Source organism: Cherax quadricarinatus, chromosome 39, assembly GCF_038502225.1.
Source record: "Cherax quadricarinatus isolate ZL_2023a chromosome 39, ASM3850222v1, whole genome shotgun sequence".
Lineage (NCBI taxonomy): Eukaryota > Metazoa > Arthropoda > Malacostraca > Decapoda > Parastacidae > Cherax > Cherax quadricarinatus.
In genome coordinates, this window is record NC_091330.1 from 16,325,977 (window position 1) to 16,341,297 (window position 15,321).

The window sequence follows — 15,321 nt, forward strand, 5'->3', positions numbered from 1 at the left end:
AGCACAACATTTCCTTGCTACAGACAAATTCACACAGCATTGATAATTATTAATTATTTTTATCAGTATTTGCAAAATAAATGATGAATATTTAATTAAATGGTCCATTTGTACTCTTTGTACTAAAAAATTCTTGTTTTTCTTACTAAATGTTAACCATGTCCAGAGGAAAAATATTATGTGGCAGTGATATATAAAAACACGCACTCAGGCTGATGAGGCACTTCAACTGAAGTTTTTCATATACAGTATTATAAAAATACTGGTAATCTTTTTTTTTTTTTAATGAAGTGGTTAGATTGCATGTGCTCTACTTAATGGAGAACTGGAACAAGAGGCTTTGTAGTACTACACTGACATTCCTAAACTAATTTAGTACAGTACTACATATATCTACACTTGTGTAAGTATATTAAGGCCATTAGCAGGCAGGCAGTGGGTGTACAACACACAACTACTACACTTAACACACCACCTTCATTCAGGTAAACTTGATGTGCAGTCATTGTAAATCACTTTGAACACAGCTTTAGTTGTGTGTGTAAACTGTGTACAGTATTTTATGTATTAACACAATTTGTGTAGTCCATACTGAAGCTGGACTGTGAAACAGTGATCAATATTTACTATGTCTCTCTCATAAAAGTCAGTGACACTGAATCACATTTTGTTTTTATGAAAGAACAGTTATCATTCACATTCAGCATCACTTGAGTCTAGACACTTATCAGTGCACTTATGAGGAATCTGCACTAAAACATCAATTTAGTTTTTCATCTACCCTAGAAACACAGTTTTGCAAAGAGTAGTTGTCCTCCAATAAATGCTTCACTCTAATTAGGAACTTTACATATTTGAAGATGTTGTATTATTTTTAATGAAGCATTTTTCTGTTTCAATAAGCATTCAACTGCCCATCAAGGGTTATTTAGCTGTTTTTATAAGGGTCAGTCAGCTACCCTTCAAGGAAACTAGTAGCTATCCTTGAGAGAAAGGTTCACAACTCTTTGATAAGGGAAGCTCATTTGTCCTTGACAGGGATGTCACCTGGTCATTAAAAGACAATTAGCAGTCCTTCACATGAATGTCGGTTTTCAATAATGGGGCAATTGTCTGCCCTCCATAGGAATGCCTGAAATCTAGTAAAGGGTTCTCAGCTTTCATGCACAGGGATGTCAGCTCGGTCTTGGTGGTCTGGGTGGATATCAGCTGTCACTGAAACAAATGACAGGAAGTTTTACCAAATTTTAAGCAAAGTATTATCATTTTATATAGAGAACAAATTTTTTCATAAAGATTCAGAGTGATACATCATAGCATGTTGATATTACTCACCATCTCTTTCTTGACACTTGGGACCAAGCCAACCAGGGGAGCAGGAACACTGGCCTGTAGCAAGATCACACGTGGCACCATTGTAACATTCACAAACTTGCTGACACCCAGGGCCATATCGTCCAGCACCACATGCTGCATCATTAAATGGCAAGTTAAAATTTTTAAACGCTGGCTTTTTCTCGCCAAGGCAGGGTAACCCGAGAACAATAACACATTCATTATTTCTTATTCCTTATCACTAGAGCTACATGATCCATGTGGGTTTACCACTCTTTTGCAAATAATAATAATAAATGTATGGAAGAGGGTAAGGTAACTAGGGATTGGTGGAGAGCATGCATAGTTCCTTTGTATAAAGGCAAAGGGGACAAAAGAGAGTGCAACAACTACAAAGAAATAAGTCTCTTGAGTATAGCTGGTAAAGTGTATGGTAGAGTTGTTATTGAAACATATAGGTGAACAGTATTTTGATAAGGGTAAAGAGGTTTTTGTGACATTTATGGATTTGCAAAAGGAGTATGACATAAGAACATAAGAAAATGGGAACACTGCAACAGGCCTACTGACCCATGCAGAGCAGGTCCATGTCTCCCCCCCCCCCCATTAGCCCAATGACCCACCCAGTCTGGTCACCTCCACTCAAGGATGGAGCACTGCACGAGACCCAGCAGCACAAGCTAGTCAGGTCCAACTCACACCCACCCACACCCACTCATGTATTTATCTAACCTATTTTTAAAACTACACAATGTTTTAGCCTGAATAACTGTACAGGGTGGACAGGGGGTCAATGTGGCACATGTTGCAAATGTATGGAATAGGAGGTAGGTTATTGAAAGCAGTGAACAGCTTTTATGAGGATAGTGAGGCTCAGGTTAGAGTAGGTAGGAGAGAGGGGGATTATTACCCATTAAAAGTAAGCCTTGTCTACAAGGATGTGCGATGTCACCATGGTTGTTCAATATATTTATAGATGGGGATGTAAGAGAAGTGAATGCTCGGGTGTTGGCAAGAGAAGTTGCAGAGGTTGGTGGATGAGTTCGGTAAGGTATGTAAAAGAAGAAAATTGAAAGTGAATATAGGAAAGAGTAAGGTGATCAGGATAACAAAAAATTAGGTTGTAGATGAATGGTTCACAGAACCGACATGTTGATAAATTAGACACATGTGCAACTCTTGGGTATCTTTATTAAGGAAATGTTTTGCCACACAGTGGCTATATCAGTCCATACACAGGAGAAACTTGAAGAACAGGAGGAGAATGAGGTAATCAGTCCCTCAACCTTGAGTCACTGATGAAGCCACTGTGTGGCGAACGTTTCCTTAATAAAGATATCCAAGAGTTGCACATGTGTCTAATTTATCAACATGTCGGTTCTGTGAACCATTCATCTACAATCCTGTCAGACACTGCAACTTCTTGGGATCCTAATACTTGGGAATTGTTCGCTTGCCTAGCCCTTGGGCACGACCTACTTCCACATTGGGCAAATGTGACACCACCTACGACTGCTGCACCTCCCCTGCCTACGGTTTATAAGCTGCTTCTCAGCTCATATGCCGTATTCTATTCAAGATTGATGGACTGACCACATCGACTCAAGGTTGAGGGACTGATTACCTCATTCTCCTCCTGTTCCTCAAGTTTCTCCTGTGTATGGCCTGATGAAGCCACTGTGTAGCAAAATGTTTCCTTAGTAAAAATACCCAAGAGTTGCACATGTGTCTAATTTCTCATCAAAAAATTAGGTAATGAAAGATTGGATATTAGGTTAGAGGGAGAGTATGGAGGAGGTGAATGTATTCAGACATTTAGGAGTGGACGTGTCAGCAGATGGATCTATAAAAGATGAGGTGAATCATAGAATTGATCATGGGTAAAAGGTGAGCGGTGCACTGAGGAGTCTGTGAAGAGAAAGAACTTTGTCCATAGAAACAAAGAGGGGAATGTAAGTGTTATATCTTGGAAATTGGTCATCCTGTGTTATTTAACTATTGTAAGAGAATATGATCATCACTTAATATTATAGCGCGAAAGTCCCCATTTATAGCTAGAATAGAGACTTTCGGCATTATATTATTATCTGTTTAAAATATAAAAAATACCATGGTATTGTCCCTATTTTATTAATATTATTATTATTATTATTGTTAGGTAGGATTTCTTGTGTATATAGAGCATAAATCTCGGAACCATCCGGTGAATTGTTTAATTGTTTATATCCGGCTGACTGACGTTTGGGTCAGGTGATCCAACCTGACGACGGGTCAACAGACTGGCAGGTAGTCAGTCCGCTCCCTGTTCTAGCCTTGACAGCTGATCGTATATTGGCTCTCTCTTAGGGTGTACAGTTTGAATGGATTTGAGAATTAGACTCTAGAGCTGACTCAGTTTGTTCCTCATTGCTCTGAAAGATTCTTTTGATATTTATATTCTTGGTCAATTCAGTAATCCATAGAGATACGTCTTCTCAGACAAACTCTTGCTTTCTACTTCCTTTACGGCCGGATTCAAAGGTCTTGTTGAATCTTGTACATTTTGTAGTTTGAGTTTACACAGTCTTGTTAAGACAAAGACGTAAATGTTAGTGAAGACTTAATTACAGGAAGAATAATTAATCTTCCTTATTAATGTGATATTTCCATGATTTTGAACTAAATATGTATATAGTAAATTTATTGTACAAAGTATTAAGATAATATTAGGTACAGAGAAAAGATAAAGTATTGTATTTAAATACTTTAATAAATTTGAATATTATTCTATGGAGTTTCCCAGTTGAAATTATTTCCCCTAGACTCTAAAATACCTTTAACTCTGATCCCAAATCTTGTTGCCTATGAAGAAAATAGTAACAGACCACTTTCTGAAGTTCTTTATAAAATTTCTTATTCGCAACAGTAAGAGAATATAGTTATATCAACACTCTTATATGGGGTGATGAATGTTGCAACAAGAAGGCTGGAGGCAGTGGAGATGTCGTGTCTTGGGGCAATATGTGGTGTGAATAAAATGCAGAAAATTCGTAGTTTGGAAATTAGGAGGAGGTGCGGGATTACCAAAACTATTATCCAGAGGGCTGAGGAGGGGTTGATGAGGTAGTTTGGACATGTAGAGAGGATGGAACAAAATAGAATGACCTTGAGAGTGTATAAATCTGTAGTGGAGGGAAAGCGGGGTAAAGGTCGGCCTAGGAAAGATTGGAGGGAGGGGGTAAAGGATGTTTTGTGTGTGAGGGGCTTGGACTTCCAGCAAGCATGCGTGAGCGTGTTAGATAGGAGTGAATGGAAACAAATGGTTTTTAGGACTTGACGTGCTGTTGGAATGTGAGCAGGGTAACATTTGTGAAGGGATTCAGGGAAACCGGCAGGCCAGACTTAAGTCCTGCACTCTGAAGGAAGGATGTTAATGTTGCAGTTTTATAATTGTAGTGTAAGCGCACCTCTAGCAAGACAGTGATGGAGTGAATGATGGTGAAAGTTTATCTTTTTCGGGCCACCCTGCCTTGGTGGGAAATGACCGATGTGTTAAAGAAAATAATAACTGAAACATTACACATACAGGTTTACCACTTTTTTATGAAAATGATAATTATTCCCTAACTATTTTTCCAGAAGAGATATATCACAATGCAGAGGAACTTTGTAATGGCAACATACCACAATGAGAAATGCAATATGTATCAAACATGAAGCACTAAAGGCAGGGAAAATATTTTTGTTAACATACCAGCTTTTTCCCATCAGGGTAGAGTGACCCAAAAAAAACACTCATGGCATTCATGCAATCACTGTCTTTCCAGAAGTGTGCTGACATCACAGCTGAGATAACCTTCTGAACTGCAATATTCCTACCCCTCTTTCAGAGTGCAGGCACTGTACTTCCCACCTCCAGGACTCAAGTCTGGCTAACAAGTTTCCTTGAATCCCTTTGTAAATGTTATTCTGCTCACACTGCAAAACCCTTTTGTATGCCAATTTTTTCTGCCATGGCTAAAGCTCCCGCTTCACACACGGAGGGCCCGGGTTTGATTCCCGGCGGGTGGAAACATTTCGACACGTTTCCTTACACCTGTTGTCCTGTTCACCTAGCAGCATATAGGTACCTGGGTGTTAGTCGACTGGTGTGGGTCGCATCCTGGGGGACAAGATTAAGGACCCCAATGGAAATAAGTTAGACAGTCCTCGATGACGCACTGACTTTCTTGGGTTATCCTGGGTGGCTAACCCTCCAGGGTTAAAAATCCGAACAAAATCTTATCTTATCTTATCTTACCACCTTAATCTCAGTCCTCTAATCTCTCCTCTCTTCTCCTCTTCTCTCCCACAGCCACCCTTCTATATGTATTCACAAACTTCTGTTGCACACACTAAGAACATAAGAACATTGCATTCTTTAATATACTCCATACCTTGGAGGGATATGTTGTGTATCTTTATACATGTACGTATATGCTTCTAAACTGTTGTATTCTGAGCACCTCTGCAAAAAACAGTGATAATGTGTGAGTGTGGTGAAAGTATTGAATGATGATGAAAGTATTTTCTTTTTGGGGATTTTCTTTCTTTTTTTGGGTCACCCTGCCTCGGTGGGAGACGGCCGACTTGTTGAAAAAAAAAAAAAGAAACTCTTCAATCCCCTCCTCGTTACCTATATTCCTAGTACAGTGGACCCCCGCATAACGCTATTAATCCATTCCTGAGAGCTCAATGTTAGGCGAAATTATCGTTATGCAAATTAATTTTCCCCATAAGAAATAATGGAAATCAAATTAATCCGTGCAAGACACCCAAAAGCATGAAAAAAAAAAAAAATTTACCACATGAAATATTAATTTTAATACACACAAACTTAAGAAAACATGCACAGTTACATGACACTTACCTTTATTGAAGATGTGGTGATGATTAATAGGATGGGAGGAGGGGAGACTGGATGGTTTTAGTGTTTAGAAGGGGAATCCCCTTCCATTAGGACTTGAGGTGTCAAGTCCTTTTCCGGGGTTGCTTCCCTTCTTTTAATGCCACTAGGACCAGCTTCAGAGTCACTGGACTTCTGTCGCACAGCATATCTGTCCATAGTGGCCTGTACCTCTCGTTCCTTTATGACTTTCCTAAAGTGTTTCACAACAGTATCAGTGTAATAGTCACCAGCACGGCTTGCAATAGCTGTCTGAGGGTGATTTTCATCCATGAAGGTTTGCACTTCAAGCCACTTTGCACAGATTTCCTTAATCTTTGAAGTAGGCAACTTCTTCAATTTCTCTCTCCGAACTGGCAGCCTTACCATGCCTTATCACACTATGTATGCCACTACGCCTCTTAAATCTCTCAAACCAACCTTTGGTGGCCTTAAATTCACTCGCATCACCACTAGTTGCAGGCATTTTTTTAATTAAATCCTCGTGCAACTTCCTAGCCTTTTCACTTATGATCGCTTGAGAGATGCTATCGCCTGCTATCTGTTTTTCGTTTATCCACACCAATAACAGTCTCTCAACATCTTTTATCACTTGCAATCTCTGTTTCGAAAGCACAGTTAAACCTTTGGCAAGAACAGCTTCCTTGATTGTCGTTCTCTTGGACACAATAAAAGCGATGGTTGATTGGGGTTTACTATACAACCTGGCCAGCTCGGAGACACGCACTCCACTTTCATACTTAGCAATGATCTCTTTCTTCATCTCCATAGTAATTCTCACCCTTATTCCTGTAGGGTTGGCACTAGAAGCTTTCTTGGGGCCCATGGTCAATTATTTTTCAGGTGAAATCACTATAAAAAGGCTCTAATAATACGAAATGTTCCGACTGTATGCTTGAATGTTACCGCGGAGGCTGGCTTGTAAACAATGCCACTGGCAGAACAAGTGAGGCTGGCTCAGGCCGCATGGACGTGTCTCGGACAAATCGCGTTGAGCGAATTTTTTAACACTATGCGAGGCAAAATTTTAGCGATAAAATGTATCGCTATGCGGATTTAACACTATGCGATGCCAACGTTATGCGGGGGTCCACTGTAGTTGCTTATATCTTACCCTAACTGTCTCTTTTAAATGTAGAATAAAATTAAATGATATAACACTTCAATTGAAAGCCATCTTAGCATGTGGCAACAGTGTTTAGATGCTACTTGTGATGCTCACGTTGGGTGCAATATGGTCCCTTGAAGCCTGGTGGACAGAGGCATTCTCCAGTGTCCCTGCGGCACTGATAGGGTCCACACTGACACTTCTCCTCACACCCAGCACCAAATGTTCCTGCAAGAATGTTTTTTCTAAACGTTATGTTATATTCAGAAAATAATTATATTTTCCATGTGTGGGCTTAAGGTAATGGAAAACTGGACAGACAATTTGATTTTGATAATGCTGGTACTGTAATATCACTTTCTGTTGAGTTTATGATTAATAAAAAAACTGTGATTAATACAAAGAAGGTAGTTGTTGGGCTCACCTGGTGGGCAAGTAAGGCTGCAGGTCTCCCCGGTAAAGCCTGGGGCACAGTAACATTGGCCGGTTGTAGGGTCGCAGGTGGCCCCATGATGGCACTCGCACACACTGGTGCAATACATACCATAAAGCGAAGGTGGGCATTCTGTGAGTCAGTGGTAGTACAGTTTAGTGATGTAGTTTATTTGTAGAAAGTGACAGTTGTATACTGCAGCTGAATTTCACATTTTTTCAATAGAATGCAACACTATCATAATGTAATACATGGATACAAACAACCTCATTTCATACACCACTGTTTAATTTCAGTGCTTGCTGTACATATATTACAAGTACTAATTAAATGCAAATTAATATACACCACTTTTTTCATCAATTTGTTTACAATAATACATTATTGCACTGTATATATATTCAAGGTGGTACTACATGGCTAAGTACATAGTTATCAAGATCAAATAATTACTTAGCTGAAATTAACATACAGTACAGTAATTCACAAGTATGTTTTTCAGCCTTATACAAGTCACTGAACAAGCTAGTAGCTGTGTAACTGACCGAGCTCACAGTAGCGGCCATAGCGTCCAGGGCCACAGTCGCAGCACCCAGAGAAACGATCACAGGTGGTGTTGGCATAGCAGGCACAGTCCAGACTGCAGCGAGGGCCATAGCGTCCTGGCTCACACGGCTGGTCACAGTTTGGCCCGGTCCATCCCAGACCACACTGGCACTCACCCGTCGCTGACAGAATGATGACATGCAAAATGCTCTCAATTATGAGACTGAACTTACTGCTGTTTAAAATATACGCTGAACCTAAACAAGACCTGAGAACTAACATCTTATCTGACCCTTTTTTTTATTACATTCCAGCAATATCAGTCTACTGATAGATGAAGCCTCCGATGAGAGTGGATGAATTATGACAAAAGTGAGAAAGACTTTTTGCAGAGAAACATTTATGACATTTTGTCCATGACTAGATTTTGTCAAGTATAACATATACCTGAGAAAATCCAGTCCTGGACAAAATGTCATAATAAAGGTGCCCCTGTAAACACAGTCTCTCTCATTCCAATGAGTGTTGGTCAGTGACCCTTTTGGTTAGTTTTTAGTTTAATATGTTTATTATGTACCCCATACCCATCCTGTGGGCGGTAGTCAAAAGATTACAGAGGTACATAATGGGTCCAGGGACTGGGCCTCAAAGTTTTGATAGCTGAGCAAGTTACAGAGGTAATGAATTCACAATTTACAAAGGTAATGAACTCCAGGTAGGTCTAGTCACAATCATGACAAGTTACAAAGGTATTTACAGATTACAGAGGTACACAATGGGTCCAGGGACCGGGCTCCAAAGTTTTGATGGCTGAACTAGGTACAAGGTAATGAACTCACAAGTTACAAAGGTAATGAACTCACAAGTTACAAAGGTAATGAATACTGCAAGAATGGTTACTTACGTTTTGGGTGAGTACTTTGATGCTTGTGAAGGGCTCTTTATCCACCAAACTGGAACTACTGTACCCTTTCCTTCCTCAGATCACACCTCATTACCTCCCATTCCCCAAATACTGTATGACTCATATAGGTTTAGCACCTCTCATAAACATAATACTGTTGAGTAAGAGAGTGTGGTAATCAACAGAATTACACAAATAACCCGCACATAGAAGAGAGGAGCTTACGACGACGTTTCGGTCCGACTTGGACCATTTACAGTCACACTAACCAGAAGTGTACCAGGACGGCTATATATAGGAAGGAAGAGGTAGTGGTGGTGGTAGTAGTAGTAGTAGTGAGTAGTAAGTAGTAGTAGTAAGTAGTAGTAGTAGTAAGTAGTAGTAAGTAGTAGTAGTTAGTAGTAGTAAGTAGTAGTAAGTAGTAGTAAGTAGTAGTAAGTAGTAGTAAGTAGTAGTTAGTAGTGGTAAGTAGTAGTAAGTAGTAGTAGTAGTTAGAGTAACCAGTAGTAAGTAGTAGTAGGGAATTAAGGAGGAGTCAGTCAGTCAAATACAAAGAAAGGGGAGCACTGCAAGGGAGCTAGGTGCCTACAGAGGGAGAGCAAGTGCACAGAGGTGGGGGGAAGGGGAAGTGATGAAATAAATAATGAAGGAACATAAACACGCAACAGAAGAAAGGAAGACAAAAAAGGAAAGAGGAAAGGGGAAGAGGGAGAAGAAGAAAAAATGAGGAATCAGGTTAAGTCATGGGTGTTCTGAAGTTTGGAACATTTTACAATGTAGTGGGAGAGGAAAGCATCTACAGAGACGAAGCCAGGACTAAGATTCATACAAGGAAAGTTGTGTATTAGAGAGGATTCAACTAGACGGCGACTGTTAGAGTTGGAAGTAGGGAAGACAGTTTTAGAAGACCAGTCAATAGGATGGCTGTGATCTCTGACGTGACAGAACAGAGCATTGTTAGTGTTGGCAAGCCTAACACTTTTTGTGCTCCCTAAGTCTGTCAGAAAGAGATCAACCAGTTTCTCCAAAGTATTGAAGAGGACAGGAGGAGCAAGAAATAGAGCAGACACCAGGAACATCTGTAAAGGGAGGAGAGGTATGAACGAGATTAGTGCGAAGAGTGTTAGTCTAGCGGAAAGTAAGCTTGATGTCTAAGGGACAGAGAGAATTGCTGAGATTAGAAAGACCGGAAATGTAGGGAAGGCAGAGGCCGTCCTGCTACACTTCTGGTTAGTGTGACTTTGTAAATGGTCCAAGTCGGACCGAAACGTCGTCATAAGCTCCTCTCTTCTATGTGCGGGTTATTTGTGTATCGTTCCAGTCACGGTATTGTGCATTTTTTTGTTATCAACAGAGTTGTTGTACAGCCAGCAGCAAGGCTGTAGCTCAAGGCTCCTAAATTCTTTATAGGCCAGACCCAGAGCTTCTTAACCTTGCTGAGCAAGTATGACCTATACAGAATTTTTTGTTAACCCTAGCCATCTCTAACAAAGAATGACAAAAAGAGGAAATGCATTCACCATCATTTGTTCAATCACTGTTTTGCCAGAGATGTGCTGACAACCCAGTTCTGATGAACCTTGGAACTACAATATTCTCACTTCTTAGAGTGCAAGATTAATGCTTATTTTAATATAGTAATAATAATAGTAATAATCCTAGGTAGTAGGTTAGTAGACAACAACCGCCCAGGGAAGTACTACCGTCCTGCCAAGTGAGTGTAAAACGAAAGTCTGTAATTGTTTTACACGATGGTAGGATTGCTGGTGTCCCTTTTTCTGTCTAATAAACATTCAAGATTTCAAGTACATCTTGCTACCTCTACTTACACTTGGGTCACACTACACATGCATGTACAAGCATATATATATATATATATATATATATATATATATATATATATATATATATATATATATATATATATATATATATATATATATATATATATATATATATATATGTATAATCTGGGTATATTATATTTTCTATAGTTCTTGTATATATATATTCTCTTATCTCCATAAGTATAGATTCTTCCTCCGTAAATATGCGTGTTGTAAGAGGCGACTAAAATGCTGGGAGCAAGGGACTATATATATATATATATGCCTTGGTGGGATACACACACCCACACCCCTCTGGGTTTTCTTATATTTTCTTACTAGTTCTTGTTCTTGTTTATTTTCTCTTATCTCCATGGGGAAGTGGAACAGAATTCTTCCTCCGTAAGCCATGCGTGTCGCAAGAGGTGACTAAAATGCCGGGAGCAAGGGGCTAGTAACCCCTTCTATACATTACTTCAGTTTAAAAGAGAAACTTTTGTTTTTCTTTTTGGGCCACCCTGCCTTGGTGGGATGTGGCCAGTTTGTTGAAAGAAGAAGCATAATATATTGGTGAAGAAGCAGTTATCACACGAACTTGTGTTTGTGTGCTAACTGGCTCTCGTGTATATCCACAGTACCAGGTAATACTCCAGTACTTGACAACATACATTATGTAGAAAGTAATACATGAAATCTCCTTTAATAAAGGTGCCTTCGTGATGGTGAGCAGCTCTTGCTCCAAGGAACTGGATTTATATTTCTTTTCCTTGAATCAAACCTAATGACTCCAATTCCTCAGATTCTATGTAGTCCCTACATCTTTAGTGCTTTTCCCTGATTAATAAAATATATTTAATTTTGAATACTTTTACTTCACTTACATGAATGTGATGGACACTGACTCATCAATGTAGAAGTACAGAACACAAACTTAACTTTATTTACTCAAACTTATTCTCTCTCTCACTGTGTGTGTATGAGTGTGTGTGTATGAGTGTGTGTGTGTGTGTGTGTGTGTGTGTGTGTGTGTGTGTGTGTGTATGAGTGTGTGTGCGTGTGTATGAGTTTGTGTATGTGTGTGTGTGTGTGTGTGTGTGTGTGTGTGTGTGTATGAATTTGTATGTGTGTGTGTGTGTCTCAACAATCAATATTTGCACCAATAACTCACTACAGTTGTGACCGGGTGTGGAAGTGTGAATTGCTCATTACACTATAATTTGTTCATGATTGTAGCCATGTATAAACGTAAGTAACCATTCTTACAGGATTCATTACCTTTGTAACTTGTGAGTTCATTACCTTTGTACCTAGTTCAGCCATCAAAACTTTGGGAGCCCAGTCCCTGGACCCATTACGTACCTCTGTAATCTGTAAATACCTTTGTAACTTGTCATGATTGTGACTAGACCTACCTGGAGTTCATTACCTTTGTAAATTGTGAGTTCATTACCTTTGTAAATTGTGAATTCATTACCTCTGTAACTTGCTCAGCTATCAAAACTTTGGAGTCCAGTCCCTGGACCAATTATGTACCTCTGTAACCTTTTGACTACCGCCCACAGGATGGGTATGGGGTGCATAATAAACATATTAAACTAAACTCTCTCACTCAGCCTTTACTTCGCTTTTCTTAAAATGTAAAACATGGTTTTAACCTCTACCATAAGAGTCTCACTCACCTGGGTGGCAGATACCATCATTTTGACACTGACACTTGAAGTCACAGCCGAGGCCCCAAGTGTTGTTGGGACAGACATGCTCACAGCGATGCCCCGTATACCCGGCTGGGCACCGACACTCTCCAGAGCCACTGCACACACCCCCGTGTTCACACTCGCAAGTCTGGTACCCAAAAGAAAAATAAAGCTAGAATAAAACTGCAAGAAATCTATTGTTATATATATTTTTTTTCCTGATGAACATTTAATATTGTTCCAAGGGAAACCTTCATGCTGGTGATAGGTTCTTGGTTTAAGAAATTGGAGCTGCTTTATCTTTCCTTAGTTCATACTTGATTTCCTCCCATTTCCCAGGCACTGCATAACCCATATGAGATACAGATACTAATGCCGGAAAAAAAATCCCCCCCCAGTACCAACAATACCACCAGTCCGATAACATTCTTCTTTGCAAATATACAGGGTCTAAAGCCAGCAACAAACAACAAAATACCTTTCATCCGTGGACTGCTTGCAGAGGCAAAGGCAATGTTCGCGGCTTTCACTGAGACCCACATAAAGGATCACTTGGACAACGAAATATGGATCCCAGGTTACAACCTATACAGATGTGACAGAGTGAACAGGCAAAAGGGGGGGGGTTGGCCTGTACATTGCAGAGTCACTTGTTTGCACAGAACTGCTTAATGCCTCAAATGACGTAGTGGAAGTTTTAGCAGTAAAGGTCGAGAACCAAAACCTAGTCATTGTGGTAGTCTACAAGCCTCCGGATGCAACATCCCAGCAATTCCAGGAACAGCTGTTAAAAATTGACCACTGTCTGGAAAATCTTCCAGCTCCTGCACCCAACATCTTGCTCCTGGGGGATTTCAACTTAAGGCACCTAAAATGGAGGAATATAGCAAATAATATTGTTGCAGTAATAACACCAGGAGGCAGCTCTGATGAAAACTCACACTCACACGAGCTTTTAAATCTCTGCACAAAATTCAATTTAAACCAGCAAATAATAGAGCCTACTAGACTGGAGAATACACTAGACCTCATCTTCACTAACAATGATGATCTGATAAGAAATGTCACCATATCAAAAACAATATACTCAGATCACAACATAATTGAGGTTCAGACATGTATGCGTGGAGCCCCAGACCGACAAAATGAGACTAGTCACGAGGGAGCATTCACCAAATTCAACTTCAATAACAAAAACATAAAGTGGGACCAAGTAAACCAAGTCCTAACCGATATAAGCTGGGAAGATATACTAAGCAACACAGACCCAAACTTATGCCTAGAACAGATTAACTCGGTGGCACTCGATGTATGCACAAGGCTTATTCCTCTAAGAAAAAGGAGGAGTAGATGTAAAATAGAAAGAGACAGGCGCTCCCTTTACAGGCGACGGAAAAGAATAACAGAGCGGCTAAAAGAGGTCAATATATCTGAAATGCGCAGGGAGACACTGGTCAGAGAAATAGCAAGCATCGAACTTAAGCTAAAAGAATCCTTTAGGAGTCAGGAATCGCGGGAAGAACTAAAAGCCATAAATGAAATCGAAAGAAACCCAAAGTATTTCTTCTCCTATGCCAAATCAAAATCGAGAACAAGTACTGGGCCCCTACTTAAACAAGATGGGTCCTACACAGATGACAGCAAGGAAATGAGTGAGCTACTCAAGTCCCAATATGACTCAGTTTTTAGCAAGCCGCTAACCAGACTGAGAGTCGAAGATCAAAATGAATTTTTTATGAGAGAGCCACAAAATTTGATTAACACAAGCCTATCCGATGTCATCCTGACGCCAAATGACTTCGAACAGGCGATAAATGACATGCCCATGCACTCTGCCCCAGGGCCAGACTCATGGAACTCTGTGTTCATCAAGAACTGCAAGAAGCCCCTATCACGAGCCTTTTCCATCCTATGGAGAGGGAGCATGGACACGGGGGTCGTCCCTCAGTTACTAAAAACAACAGACATAGCCCCACTCCACAAAGGGGGCAGTAAAGCAACAGCAAAGAACTACAGACCAATAGCACTAACATCCCATATCATAAAAATCTTTGAAAGGGTCCTAAGAAGCAAGATCACCACCCATCTAGAAACCCATCAGTTACACAACCCAGGGCAACATGGGTTTAGAACAGGTCGCTCCTGTCTGACTCAACTACTGGATCACTACGACAAGGTCCTAAATGCACTAGAAGACAAAAAGAATGCAGATGTAATATATACAGACTTTGCAAAAGCCTTCGACAAGTGTGACCATGGCGTAATAGCGCACAAAATGCGCGCTAAAGGAATAACAGGAAAAGTCGGTCGATGGATCTATAATTTCCTCACTAACAGAACACAGAGAGTAGTCGTCAACAGAGTAAAGTCCGAGGCAGCTACGGTGAAAAGCTCTGTTCCACAAGGCACAGTACTAGCTCCCATCTTGCTCCTCATCCTCATATCCGACATAGACAAGGATGTCAACCACAGCACCGTGTCTTCCTTTGCAGATGACACCCGAATCTGCATGACAGTGTCTTCCATTGCAGACACTGCAAGGCTCCAGGCG

General features: G+C 40.3%; 1 protein-coding gene across 1 annotated transcript in view; it reads right to left on the reverse strand.

Moving 5' to 3' along the window:
- Window positions 1-219: 219 nt before the first annotated feature.
- Window positions 220-15,321, reverse strand: part of LOC128696431 (multiple epidermal growth factor-like domains protein 6) — a 120,389-nt gene continuing 105,287 nt past the window's right edge. Inside the window, exons 22-27 of the mRNA XM_070092449.1 lie at window positions 12,756-12,918; window positions 8,346-8,528; window positions 7,792-7,932; window positions 7,482-7,595; window positions 1,336-1,470; window positions 220-1,215 (exon numbers count right to left, since the gene is read on the reverse strand). Of these exons, the coding sequence (XP_069948550.1) occupies window positions 1,154-1,215; window positions 1,336-1,470; window positions 7,482-7,595; window positions 7,792-7,932; window positions 8,346-8,528; window positions 12,756-12,918 (798 nt within the window). The 3' untranslated portion in view covers window positions 220-1,153. The remainder of the gene's footprint in view (window positions 1,216-1,335; window positions 1,471-7,481; window positions 7,596-7,791; window positions 7,933-8,345; window positions 8,529-12,755; window positions 12,919-15,321) is intronic.